The 14,665-nt window shown below is 38.9% G+C and overlaps 1 protein-coding gene across 12 annotated transcripts in view; it reads right to left on the bottom strand.

Annotated features, from left to right (window-relative positions):
* The window catches only part of nrxn3b (neurexin 3b), a 257,192-nt gene that overhangs the window by 181,359 nt on the left and 61,168 nt on the right, over window positions 1-14,665 (bottom strand). For 10 of the 12 annotated variants that reach the window (XR_015863763.1, XR_015863764.1, XM_088402884.1 and 7 more), the window contains 4 exons: window positions 13,297-13,598; window positions 11,352-11,396; window positions 8,651-8,812; window positions 1,158-1,596 (listed from right to left, as the gene is read on the bottom strand). Coding sequence is in view for 10 of the 12 variants with exons in the window: in XM_088402884.1 (XP_088259010.1) it covers window positions 1,158-1,596; window positions 8,651-8,812; window positions 11,352-11,396; window positions 13,297-13,598 (948 nt within the window). In the remaining 2 variants the exon portion in view is untranslated. The remainder of the gene's footprint in view (window positions 1-1,157; window positions 1,597-8,650; window positions 8,813-11,351; window positions 11,397-13,296; window positions 13,599-14,665) is intronic. The other 2 variants (XM_088402890.1, XM_088402892.1) reach the window with 1 other exon arrangement.

The raw sequence follows: 14,665 nt of genomic DNA, 5'->3' as shown, positions 1-14,665 counted from the left end.
TCACTAACCTGATATATACCACAGGCTGCAGCGGCGACTAACACGCCCCAGCTCTGCGGAGTATCCCGCCTAATGCGGAGATTGCTTTGGCTTTGAAGCTTAAGGCAACAAAGGTTTCCGCCACCTTTTCTCTAGAGCGATCGTGGTTGGACTCATTTGTGCGTATTTGACCATGTGCTGAGATCAGAGAACTTGCATATGGAGGTGAGAGGAGAAATGGACACTATCTGGAGAGGAGTGTCATTTATTATTGCAATAAATCAGGAGGCGAGTTAATGCTGCGAAGATGTTGCTGTCGTTATAAAGATGCAATGCAAGCAGATGGTTTGTTGTTTCAATTGCTTTCTGCTGTACATTTTGTACCCTGTATTCCCAGTAGTAGTTTTCTTTTTTTTTTTCAAATTAAGAGCCATTTATTTGGAACAGGAAGTGGCTTATTGCTAGATTTGGTTATAGTGACTCCACTGCATAACATATTTTGCTTTTATTTTGGTAAGTTTTGTAACAATGCATATTGTCAGAATAAAATATGCCAAATTATGCTTCTCTCTCTCTCTCTCTCTTATATATTATTATACTATATTAGTTTTTCATGCAAAAATGCTTTGTGCTGATTTGAGGATACTTGACTAGTTGAGAACCAATGAGACATAAGGAATGCCTCCAGGTACATTTCCCACCAACCCCAGTTGGGATCCGGGTCATGGCACCAATTGAAAGGTTTTGAGTGACCTTTTGCCCAGTTCTTTCAACTTTAAAATTTGCTGGGCTAATAGCAATAACCAGAAGGCTGCATAATCTCAATGGATGCCAGGATGCAGCGCAGCCCTTCTTTGCCTGAATGCACAAGATCTAATCCATATATGTCAAAATCCAGTCCTGGAGGGCCGCTATCCTGCACGTTTTTGATGCTTCACCCCCATAGACACCTGCAAAGCTTGCTGATGAATTAATCATTTGAATCAGAGGAACCTGGAAAACTGGAACTGGAAAACCCTAACCCTCCAGGAGCAGAGCTTGACATGTGAATCTTTCCAAAATGGTTTCTATTCGGAGACTATTCCCACCTTTTTCTGATCGCGTGAAAAATAAGTCAAAATGAAAGAAGATCCCCCGCAATCGTGTTGGTTTTGTGTGAGCTCACAGAACTTCCTTACCTGAGCGACCATCTCTTTGGATGTCCACATGATGCCAGCTGCCTTCATTGACTTTCGCCTGCGTAGCTTTCACCTTGATGGTCCCGGAACCCATGTCCAGCACAAGATACAGCATCCCATCCAAAAGCTCCACAGCAAAGAAGTCCACCTTGTTGGTCTTCTGTGACTTGGCATCTCGTCGCTCTTGAGGTTTGCCGTGGGTGAAGAGTATTAAGCCGTTGGGCTCCGAGGTTCGGAAGTCGAAGGAGATGGAGCCCACGCGTTTGGTGTTCCATTTCGGCAAAGCCAGGAAGGAGTCAGGGGTCTCGAAGTTGATGGGCTCAAGGGTGGGGACGTTTTCACACTTAAAGACCACATCGCCCTGAAGTTTCATTTTTGGGTCAACAATCCGAGCCAGGCGGGAGAGTTCCAGACGGATGTCATTGTTTTTGTACACCACCTGAAAAAAACAAACAAACATTCAAAACCCTGTTAGTTTACATCAGTGCTTCTTAATTATTTTTGGCAAAAAAAGAAAAAAAACATTTTGTCCTACCCCCACTCGCTGCACTGACTGTATATCAGATCATTATCTTTAAATTTTTAGCTAATTTTAACTTTTAAAGGGGTTTACAGAAGTTACAGCTTATTCTGAATCTGAAAAAAATAGCTTGAAGTGCCTGAAATAAAAAACACGTTGATGCATATCCAAACTAGAAACATTTTTGACCAATTTAAACTTTTACAAAAAAATAACAAATAATAGTAAATGGAAATTGATCCAGAACATTAACACCAATATCTAATAATTTAACCTGAAGAAAAAGGTATAAAATATTACGTTATTTTTTTTCTAAATCACACGAATCAATGTGATTTTGAAAATATGTTGACAGCAATTTAAAGTTTCTAAACCCTGCAGGCTTAGACAACGAGAGCGCCACAGCACCACCTGGTGCCATAGATGTGCAATTACATGACAGCGCAAAAGCAAATCCCGTTTGCCATCAGTATTTGGGAAAAACTACTTTAGAATGAGCACCACAGACTCGTTATTTTACCATCTGCTTAAGTGATGACAAGTGCATCGATCGCATTCATGATTTTTGTATCAAATTTGTGCTCATTTACGATTCGAAGGCCAATCTGTTCGATGAAAGCGAGAGTGGACGCGACCGCTTGGCGATATTACACTGTATCGAACTGTCAGGGGTGATGTCGAGGAATACTAATATATAGACAGCTCAAAAAGACTTTATAAGGGTAAGCCCGCAGAGGATAGACTCAATATCATCTCTATTTGCCGACAATAAATTTGCCAAAAGCCCTCATCCATAAATGTATACGGTCTTTACAGTTCAATGCAACAAAATATCGCGGAAAAAGCACAGTAGATTATCAGTGGAGTGCACCAAGGTGGAAAATTAATGTCCCCTCCTTTTTTGGTGGAGGAAGACAGGCTTTTCCTGGTATATAGGGCAGTGTGTGTGTGTTAGTGTGTGTAGGAAACAGTAATAGCGTCACAGCGAGCACAGCTGTCAGCAAACAGATTTTACTGCTGCGGGATTACTGATAATCCTGGAAGATTTGACAGTAAATCAGCACAGGTGACCCAAACGCAAAGGAGGAAAGAATAGTAAAGCAAAGCGAAGATGGAGAGTAAAGACGGGGGATATTTTTAAAAATATATACAGTGGTGAGATTTCAAGGATGAAAACGCTTATCGGTGTGTGGCCCTTGTTTAAAATGTGCTTTTGTGCAGCAAAATAGCCGGCAGTAAACGTAAACGCAATTTCTTGAACATGGCAAGTAACAAGTAATCATTTGAGACGAGCCCCAAGTGCTAGCTTACTAACTTCCATCTTAAAGAAGAATGACACAACTGGGTGCTTTGGATTGATGTGGAAAGCTAAATTTGAGCTCTGTCTTATGAAGAATTTATCTAAATTAAATATCATTCATCGGCGCGGCAATTGTCACTTGCTCTTCCATTTTCACGTTTTCCTTCTGCTCCTGAATCTGCTCTCCCACCCACACCAGGAGCCTATCAGGTCAACCCAAAAATTATGACAGCCAATCAGTGTCAACTTGCAGGTGTGATTGACTTTTGTTTTCCAACCCCCAACAACTCAAGCACAGATAAAAACGCTAACCAGCAAAGCAAAGTTTACAGCTTAAACATGATATTAACATGATTAAACAAAAAAAAAATACACTTTAACTTTGACTATAATTAATTGCAGAATTTTATACTCATAATACTAATGAAGAGTGTGAAAACAGTATAGTAATATGCCTGAAACACTGTCATGATTTATTGTTTCGGAATTTGGAACTAATATTTAGGCGTGGTAAAAGAAAAAAAGAAAATGACTTCTTTGAACACTAACACTTTCAATACAGTCACACAACCATTCCAAAGATGCTTTCATAAAGCGATAACCCAAAAATGCTGCTTAAAAAGCTAACAGATCGAACTTCCATTAAGATTGCAGGACCCTCTCTGAAACGCTGTTTTTTTTTTTTTTTTTTTTTTCAATTCTGACGCAAAAATACCTAAGCCTCCTCTTTCGGCAAGCTTTAAGTCTACTCTTGGGCAAAAGAAGAAACTGAATAATACATGAAAAAAGGGGGCGGGGGGGGGGGGGGGGGGGGGTTAATGCAGCTCATTTGCAATGGGAAAGCTATTGTGATGGTCACTGTGCACATTACAGCTTCAAAATCCTGCTCCCATCCAGATGTTTGATTACTCTAACGTGAAGAATAGCCAGGTTTTGTCTCTCAACAAACTATCTCACTACCGGTAAAAATATTTTCAAACCGATAAAATTTAACCGTTTTTAGATGGGATTCCGAATGGCTCTTTCCTGCCGCACTTTTGATTAAAGCGATTGAATTGGTATCATAAAAAAAAAAAAAGGGAGTGACCATTGCAGCATGTGCACCTCATCTTATCCATTTATGGGCCATGTTTTGCTACGCCATCCTTTGACCTATCAGAGATCTTATGGGGGCTCTTCGTAATGCAGGGGAGCGTAAAGACTCCATAAAGCCGAGATCCCCCATCTCTGCTTCGGAATTGATTGGGTCAGGGGAGGCAGCAAGTTGAGGGCAAGGAAGCACACGAGCATGCATGCGTGCACACACAGGTAACACGTTTTAGAATCCCTCCCGAATCCACTTCAGTTCAGCGTTCATGTCCTCTCGGGCCCCGAGCTACAGCCTCTGTCACATGCTGATGTAGCACCGATGCTAATGAAGAAACAGGAGAATTCCGCTCAAGTGCTGTGGAGAAACAGGCTAAGGTTTTGTCTTTTTGTTCTGAATTTAGATGCACATACAGACCATTCTATCTACCTAACTATCAATCAAATTCACCAAATTTCGTGGTTTGTCCTGTTCTTATACTTCAAATTTTAAGATAACGCTGCATTGATCAAAAACTAACGTTACTTAGCAAAGTATGAGATAAACTACTTAGCATAACGTAGCTTCGCTAATGTAACTAGCTTGAGTTACACTTACCAAATTGCATGACTAAAGTTTTAGCTAAATTACAAATATGAACAGTTTAGCTCGATTACTTACTTTAATGTATCTTAATTACTCATGTTCTTAGCTAGATTTGTTACCATAGCTACATTGTTTAACTTCAGCTAGCTTTGCCAAATTACTTAGCTTAGTTTTGCATTATTTATTACTTAGCTTAACTGTTTAGTTTCTAAGATATATCGTAACTCAGTCTAGCTAAATTACTTGTCGTAATTTAGTTTAGCTAAATTGTTTAACTTCACTAGCTTTGCCAAATTACTTAGCTTATCGTCGCTTAGCTAAATTACTTATCATAATGTAGTTTTGCATTATTTAATACTTAACTGTTTAGCTTCTAAGATATATCGTAACTCAATCCAGCTAAATTACTTGCCATAATTTAGTTTAGCTAAATTATTTGGCTTAACCTATATTAGCTTAATTGTTTGTCTTAGCTTAGCTACTTGTCTTATGTTGGCAAATTGACTTGGCTTAACTGAATTACTTAGCTTAACTTTTTCGAGCTGAAAACACTTAGTTTAACTTATTTTAGTGAGGTTGTGCACCTTAACTTAGGTTAGCTAAATTACTTCGCTAAGTAGGCAAGCAAGCAAGCAAACAAAAGGGTAAAAATGGCCTCTTATGATCCTGCGAAGAGGAATGATTTGATTGGAAAAACATGAACTTGGTAAATACAATTTTTTGACATCCAAATAATACATAATAATTTGGTCTTGTAATTTAACCCCAAATAAAGTCAGGGCAGAGAATGAAGTCACCCTCTGTTTGGCCCTGCGGCAATAATAATAATGAAAACGAATGACAGGGTTGAATTTGCATTTGTATCTGAGGGGAAACATGCAAAACGCGATGACTAACAGCAGAGCTTCTTTCAAACACCCAAAATTCTTGCCCTCCTTTCCCCTCACTCTTTTGGCTTATGTCTTCTGTAAACTGACTTGCCCCTATCAGACTTCCACTTCATGATTTTTTTTATTCCATCGCCCACTTGAATTCCAATATCTTCTGTCGTCACGCTCCCAAATCCTCGTCCGGATGCCCCATGACAGCGCGTGCTCCCGCGATCTGACACAAGTTGCCACTCGGCAGCTCCGAACCATCAACGGGTGCCCTGAGACACCCCAAGGAAGGTCTGGATGGCGTGCGGGAGGGAGGGAGAGGAGGGAATGCTTGGCGCAAACGGCAGGACGGCCGGCCGACGGCTGCCCGCCGGCCTTTCTTTCACGTGACAAGGATGCCTTTCACGTGGCGGAGCATGAGCGCTGGGCGGGGCCCGTGTGAGTATTGTGCATGGGTGACATCTCTCGTAGCCTGCAGGGGCACATGCGCGCGGTGCTGCCTGAACCAGAGAGGATGCGACGGCAGCGCACGTTATCTCTTCTTGGCGGGCGGAGGAAAAGTAAGGTATTCACATACTGCGGCAAAACATGCCGTATTCTAGGGCCGTTTCAAAGGGATGGAATTTACTTGCGCCGCGGATCAGAGATCAATAGGAAGTCTGTGATCTAAAGCGGCACTTCTCAAATGGTACACGAGTAACCCCAGGTGTAAATGAAGGCACTTCAAGGGGTACGTGAAGGCACTTCAAGGGGTACGTGAGATTTTAATAGGATTTCTGCAGAATCACATTTATTTTTTGATTTTCAAATTAAGAGCAAAATGATTGGAACAGGACAAGAAGCAACGGTTTTGAACTGCATTCGTGACTCCTTTGCAAAATAAAACCACTGATATATATATTTATATATGAGGGTACTAAACAATCTAATCAATTGATAATTTTATTTAGTTGATGAATCCGTTTGAAAAAGAAAGTTGTAATTTCCTCCCAAAATATTACACTTTTCAAATGAACAAGGCAAAAACGTTTTTTTTAGTTGGTTTTGAGGTTGATATAGGTAACATAAAAAAAAAAAAAAAAGTTTTTTCAAAGTAAATGCCTACAAAGGTTTTATTTTGATGAAAGAAAATGATAATTAGTCTGTCGTCAGACACTGAGAGGAGATTTCGTTGAGATGCTGAAATTATTTCTACAATTTTAAGTCATACTTATTATTATCATTCATTAATCAATTAGTTGCCAATTTTTTGACACATTTAATCTCAAACACAACATTTTTTACGATATTATATATATATATATATATATATATATATATAAATATATATATATATATATGTATATATATATATATATATATATATATATATATATATATATATATATATATATATATATATATATGCCTCTTTTTTTATACAATGTTGTAACTTAATTATCTTTCTCCCGAGATTTACAAGATTGAAATATCCACGTTTGCAGTAATAGATAAATCTCTTATGTCCCAAAACACAACAAACACTTTTGAGATCTCTTCATCAGCAGCCCCGCTATTTATTTCACACGGTTGCCCATGGGGAGACGCTCTTGCGGCACGCTCAAGCTGATGCTGCAAATTACATGTGACACCAGCCATTTTTATATATTGTCTCACAGCAAGTAGGATGAATTATTCTAGGTACAGAAACGGGGAATACGTGATATTCCCTGAGCTGAGCCAGCAGATTTAATTGAGAATATTAATCACTTCCATTTTGGAGAACAACATTTGTAACTTCTGCTGAGGGTCAAACTATGACAGTCTTTTACATTTTTGCAATGCTCGTGGTCATTTAACACACTTGTGCTTGACTTGTTTGGTCTTAAAAAAACAAAAAATCACATCCCGTGGACACTGATTGGCTGTCGTGTTTGCCATAACCCGATAGGCTCCTGTTGAGGGTGGCGCAAGTTCAGGAGCAGAAAGAAGACGTGAAAACGGAAGAGCATATCCGATGAATGGTAAATCTACCGATAAAAATACGCACAGAAGCATCTCAGGTTTATCTTACCACATCAATGCAAAGCACTCAGAAACAACTCCAGCCACAGATAGCTTTAGCAACAAAGATGCTAAAATAGCGAGCCATAGCAATGATAAAGAACATCCATTGTTTGAGCAAGACATATTTATACATCTTAAGAGTCCAGACACATAAACAGATTTTCTGAAAAATATTAAGATCAAAAGAGCCTCAAAAAGCTGACATTCAATTTAAAAAATGAAAATATATGCTCTTTACTCGTGATGGGAAAATGAAGCTTCATGAAGCATCGCTTGAGATTTTTTTACACCTCTAGATAGTGCAGTTGAAATGTATTACTTTCCCTGACTCTTTGAACCAAGAGTGCCGGCTAGAGGGGTCAAAAATATCACAAGAGCTTCATGAAGCTTCGTGTGTAGCTCACTAGTATTTACTGAGTGACGACATTCAATTTCATATAATCTAATTAAAGGTTTTTCTCAAATGGTTTTTCTTTTGTATCTTTTGAATCAAAAGTGCCATTTAGAGAAGTCAATATATATCATCAGCGCTTCATGAAGCTTCATTTGTCCATCATTAGCCTTAACAGTCCACACATTCAATTCCATGAAATCTAGTCCACAAGGTGTCTCCATTTTTTTAAGGTGACATTAAAAACAGATTATTTAGATGAATTCATTACAAATCTTGGTCTTTGTTTGATTTACTGTTAACCCTTTCAATGCTAAGCGTTATTGGAAAAGGAAACCTCTCGAGGGCCGTTAAATTTAGTATTTTCACTCACCTTTCAAGGCCTACAGAATATTGTGTGCTATGTCTATGTAAATACAGGCTGTATCATGTGAAATGATGACTTCCTTACTTTGAACTGCATGTAGATAATAGCTGAGTTATAAGTGTGGAAACACTGCCATCCAATGGTCACAGTTAGCACTGCAGTGCTCAATTGGCTTATATTAGGTAAGCATTAATCAAGGGTGTCAGCTCCTCTCCATAAAAAAAACATATTTGACCAGAATGTTATGATTAATTACTGTTATTACTTTTTTTTAAAAAATGAGAATGGCATTGAAAGAGCAAAGCAAAGGTTCTCCTACCTCTTTGAGGCAGCCCATGAAATTGTTGCTAACTGGAGAGCCGGGAAGGTCTGCAGTACTGGGGCTCCCACCCACATAGAAGAAATCGTCAGACCCCAGCATGGTGTAGTCTTCCTGGGTGTAACCAGTGGTGGTGAGGATCCCATCAACGGATATTGTCACCTGTTGGGGGTAACACATAGCCAATGCCAAACCATTACAATCTTGGATATGATGTTGTGTAATATTAAAAAAAAAAATCTATATATAAAAAATAAAAAGAAGGAAATCTCCTTTCTTGGTCTGCATTTAAAACAAGGCATTTGGACTTTTTTTTTTTTGCAGCTTTTTCCATCGAATTCTTCTGTAACCCGATCGTTTTGGACCAGACAGCGTTTTGATTTGGGTAATGGATTTTTAGTCAGGATTCACAGGACAGGTAAAGAAAATATGGCAGAGGCATATTTTCTTTATCTTTGATGGGGGTAAGAAAATGGATCGTAGGTTTGGTTCTGATACTTTAGGTCGGGGGGGAGGGTTAGTACAACGTTCAAACCAAGGACAAATTGAGTACACTTGTCTTAGGTTTAGGGATTCGTCTTGTAATTGCAGACACACAGATACAGTTAACACACACACACGCACAGATTCTCCCGCACGCTCCTCTCTCTTGCAGACATCTTTAACACACACATGCAAAACAAAGGGGACTTTTTCCACACCACATCGATTTGCAAACCAAGGCCACCACGCTTGGAAAAGAAATGAGACACATTTAATTGGACATGGAAGGGAGTAATTGAATGGTGGCCATACAAAGCTTGGAGCAGACCACACGAGGTGCACGCTCTCATGCGCATTCAAGACCGAGGTCCATATTCAAATCTTTTCTCAGAATGCAAGCTGCTGATCCGGGATCGGTTTTAGCTCAAGTGGTGAGGTAAGTCAGTCGTTCGTTCTCTTTTTTTTTTTCCCAATGATGCAAATATTTTTTCAGCCAAAAAGCAGGCATTTTTAGAATTAAAAAAAAAGATGCTGCCATATGTGTGTGATTTATTAAAATTTGTAACAAGGCTGGCGCAATGATGGATTACGACTTAATTGTGACATTTAAAGGGACAGTCCACTTATTTATTCAATTTTAGGAGCAAAAAGTTAATATTTGGTGTATAATTTATTTGATTATCAAATTATATTTCACGCATAATCGATAGCTTTTAAAAAAAAAAGTCGACTGAAAATGACATCACGAACGACCAATCGTGACTTATTTTGCGATCACATGACCAAAAAGTGAGCCGAGATTGGTCGGTACCATCGCTTTCAGGACAGGCTATGAATCGCTAGTTTTTGCAGAAGCTTTGAATGCTAAGTAAGACCTTCAAATAACACATTTTTGTTGGGTTTATTAATTTGATAAAAAATAGAATTTTCTAGAATTCCAGTCCTAGAGGGTCGGTATCTTGCACGTTTTCAAACCTTCTCTCTCAAACATCGTTTTTAAGCTCCTGCTGAACTTGTTAATAAGCTAATTATTTAAAACAGGAGAGAAATCCCGAAATCATGCAGGATACTGGCCCTCGAGGACTGAAGTTTGGCACTTCTGATCTAGAATGACGGAAGAAAATTGCAATTTTATTTATTGGCCATATTGCCCAATTTGTAGTGATATTTCTCCGCCTATTTTATTCATCAACTTTGAAAAATTGATTTTGTTAGTTTTAGATTCAGCTGCTCTGATTGATGTCACTGATGACGATGGGAATAAAACTTTTAAACACAATTAGAAGTGACTCCATGTTCCAATCAATTTGCTCTTAATTCGAAAAGAAAACCACGCCGCTCTTATCATGGCATTAAATGCCATTGAATGCAAATCAGCTCGTATTTGAGAACCACCGATTTAAATCACGTGAGCGGACCGAAAATCCTCGATCAGTACGCACGTTCTTGAAAAAAGTTGTGCCTATGGACCCGGGGGTAAGTCGATAAGGGTTAGAAAAGACGCCAACGTTCACCACCAGCATGCTACAAAAACACACAGGGAGGGCAAAATGGGTGAAAGTGATGTATGAGGTGTGAGTGAATGAATTATTGTGTTAGTGGTTATTTGGGGTTGCATGAATTATGATGTGAATGAAAGTCTGGGCATGCCATGCGCCATCGTGAGTTGGAAACAACTGTCAGAGCTCCCGCAATAAAAGTTGAGCGTTTCCAGTTTGAGGTCGTTTTTTTTTTCTTTTTTTTTTTTCTTTTTAGGGCTCGGTGTTGAGGTCACCATCTTTGCTGGCATTGTGGAAAGCTTCTGTCAGTTCTGGACGACAGTCCTCACAAAAAATGGGGACTTTTTGTGTGAACAAATAAAAGAAGAAAAAAAAAGTAAGTTGCCCTGGCAAAAGGCAAAGAAGTCAATTTTGTATTTATTGGAAATCTGCAGAAATGTGGAAAAAAACCGAAAAAAAAAACCAAAAACAAGAAAAAAAGTAAACGCTAAAGTGAAAAAAAAAAACAGGATGGGGAATTGTGAGGTAAATAAGAAGGTTGTTGGCAGGTCAGGGGAGGAAATTGAGAAGTGAAGAAAGAATTGCCTGGTAATACAAACCCATCTCCTCATTTTTTGATAAGAGTGTCTAGGATGGAACTCAAAAAGAACGGATAAAAGAAGAGAGGGGGAGGGAACACACGGCAAACCCAAAAAAAAGACAATAAGAATGATATCTACCAGACAATGTAGTTTGTTTACCATAGCGTGTCCAATGCCTGATTGCTTTCCAGAAAAAAGGGGAAGAAAGGAAAATCAAAAGAATAGTGAACAAAAAAAGGTTGTTAATAAGGATGGACAAAAAAATTCCAAAATAAAAGCAACGATGAAGAATTAGGATGTTAGTTAGTACATTAGTTAGATACTGGTTAGTAAAACATGACTTTGTATCATGGATGAGTTAGTGCCGCGGTGAAGAAACACTACACGATTTGTAGAAAAATGATCCGATTTGAACAAAAACCAGTTTGTTCCAATCGCATTTGATATCATTAGGCAGTAAACACAGACTGGAAAACCTCCCATTCGAAGATCGGAATTTGCGCTCGTTTTAGCCGGGCGCAAATCCGTACAGAACCTGTAGTGTTTTTTTCACCCTGGATGTTACGGTGGCTTTCAAAGTGAAAGAAAATGAGAGTGAAAAGCAAGGGCAGAGTAGAGAACCTCGGTAACAAAATAAAAGCAGCTTTTAGTGGCTAAACCCTTAAGTATTACAACTGCGCTAACCCGTGGCGCTCCGGTTTGCCGCAAAGGTCAGGAAATAAGCACTTACTGTGTTTTTGCTCTTTGTTGTGATGCCGCCTCGCCGACGCGACTATTGACAAACTCCGCTTCCATAGCTAACACTATTTCAACACAAGTCTGCGTGCAAGCCCGAGGGAAAAAAAAAATGCAATCATACGGCAGTGAAACTTTCAAACGGATCTTTTGCGGGCCAACGCGTTCAAATAAAAATCACATCGAAAACAGGAAAATTCATCAACGGTTGATAACGAGTTTAAATTTAACTCATTCATTATCATTCATATCATTTTCAAATTTTCACCTTTTTTTTAAGCTAAACAAAGTTTATGAGGGATTCTGCCAACCCTATAAAGTAGCAAAAATTAAAACAAAGATGACGAAATTTGAACATTTTTGTTCTTTGGCAATTTTCTAGATTGACTTTAATCTGTTTAAAGTAAAGTAAACAAAGTTTACATTTAAAACTCAGTATAGTTAGACTCTACCACTAAAATTTTTTGATTACTTTGTGCTTTCGGTGTTCAAATTTCCCGTGGCAAAATGCTACAAATTTACATAAAGCCGATAATTCTCCTTCAGGTGGGCGAACACTCAAATTAACAGCAACTATTTGTGATGCTAGTACGTCAGGACAGAATTTTCTTGGCAGAAATTCTAAAATTTCCTACTATCTTAAAATTCTGTATGATAAATGCATTCAAATTGTAACGTTTGACTGTACGATATTTGCTTCATTCCGATTCCCAAAACACATCTAGACATGGCTAAACTCTCTTAAAATCCACGTATGCACTGCAGCTTGCTTAACCTTTGAGCGATATTTTGATCTTTACATCAAAGGCATTTCACATCAAAACACTCTAAAAGTAGACAGTAGGGAGCTGAAATTTCACCCAGATGTTAAGTTCAACATGGCACGATCACTTGGTTATCACACAACCCGGAATGTGCCAACCCTCGGCTAAAATACTGCCAGAATAATGCGGAAGAAAATGACCAAAAATGGTCAAAATACTACGTTAAGGTTTAAAAAAAAAAAAAAGTGGTCGTATAAATACTTGCTTTAATGGCTTTCAAAAACGCTAGTGAAAGCAAATACTACGCTAACTGGTTTCTCCTTGAAGAGCTGCTTTGCTTTATAGAAAAAAATTAAAAAACAGAAAGCAAACGATGAATTAAAACAAGAAGGTCATGTTATACAGAAATTTGATGATATTTGTCACTGAACCGTGGCAATGCAATGACAACTGATAAGAAACATGGTGACATTTTTCAACCCAGCGCTGTCACTTCACTCAGCTAATCTCCACCCCCCCTCCCTCCAAAAATCATTCCACCTGTTGCCAACCTCCATCCATCAGCACCCCCCGCCCCCGATTACCTGTCTCAGGTTGCGCGTGACTTTGATATCGTGCCAGGCGTTGTCATTGAATTTTCCATTGACGGGCTCCACGATGGCCTCAAAGGCCCCGGATCCCAGATTGATGACGAGGGAAACGGCCCCATCCTTTAGCGCCAGATTGACATAGTCTGCTGATTTCCCCGTGTGGAGCAGGAGGCCGTTGCGCTGCCACGTCTTGAAGGACAACGTGATCTCATCGCTGCTGCTCTGGATGGGGTTCTGCGACAGGTCGTAACAGAAGTACTCCGAGCCCCGGAAGGTGGCTACGTTTTCCTCCCTCGCTGAAAATGACAAGGGGGGGAAAAAAAAAAATTGGAAATGTTAAAATTTTGACCTGAGCTGCCGGGAAAAGCAGATAGGTGATGGAAAAAGATTGTATTCTGATGGCGTGCTGTCCTCTGAGGAAGTGTACCAAAAAATGGTGCGTGTTCTAGCAGAGCAGTGGTGTCCAAACTAGGGCACGGGGACCATTTGCAGCCCGCGGGATTTACTAAAAAAATATTTTGAAATGGCTCGCGAAGCCATTTAATAAAAAGATGAAATGGTTCGATGACTGTGAGAAAAAAAAAATCCTAATTTGCCTCATCACCTTTAAAAAAATGCCTTGACGTAGCTTTTTTAAAAAAATTTTATTAACTACTTCATACCGACAGTGTGTATTTGCAGGCTTGATTGATTTTTACTGCTTAAAACTTCTGTGTTGTTGTGTCAAACCGTCCCATTTGAAAATTAAAGTTTAAACGCTAAAAGCAGTTATTAAAATGGCCTTGCATTCCTCAACTTTAACGTCCCAATGGGAGTTAATATAAGATTAGCTATTCTATATTATATCTTAACATCTATGCTGTCAAGGTTTCTTTAATCGTCGTTATAACTGCACAAGTACGAGGCACAAATTTTCCCTTGAACCATTGAAGAAACAGGACAAAGATAATGACTGATGGAATAATTGTTTATATGTATATATATTATTTTACAAAAACACACTGCTTATTGGCATGTATGCTCACACACATAGACATAAATAATTCTTATTTATATTTAAATAAGGCCTATTGTTACTCACAAAGACACACAATGTAAATCATGAGAGACGGGGGGAGAAAAAAACAACAAGATTTGAGCCATGCCCCCTAATGGGGGCCGTAGTATAAGCCTGGAAAAAACCTCGCACATGCCACATAGAAGTCAACAAAAATGTGGAAATATACTGTATAAAATTAATAATGTACATAATTAATACTGTACATAATTAATGATCAAGTTGCGTTTGTGTTTTTCTGTGGATGCCAGTGAATAAGTGTAAAGATTGTTTTGGAAAGTTTTTAAGCGGATGGTATATTTTTTT

Source organism: Hippichthys cyanospilos, chromosome 20 (assembly GCF_059441005.1).
Source record: "Hippichthys cyanospilos isolate Australia breed blue-spotted pipefish chromosome 20, RoL_Hcya_1.0, whole genome shotgun sequence".
In the NCBI taxonomy this organism is placed as follows: Eukaryota; Metazoa; Chordata; class Actinopteri; order Syngnathiformes; family Syngnathidae; genus Hippichthys; species Hippichthys cyanospilos.
The sequence above is the reverse complement of the archived record's forward strand: the minus strand, read 5'-3'. Positions and strand labels throughout refer to the sequence as shown.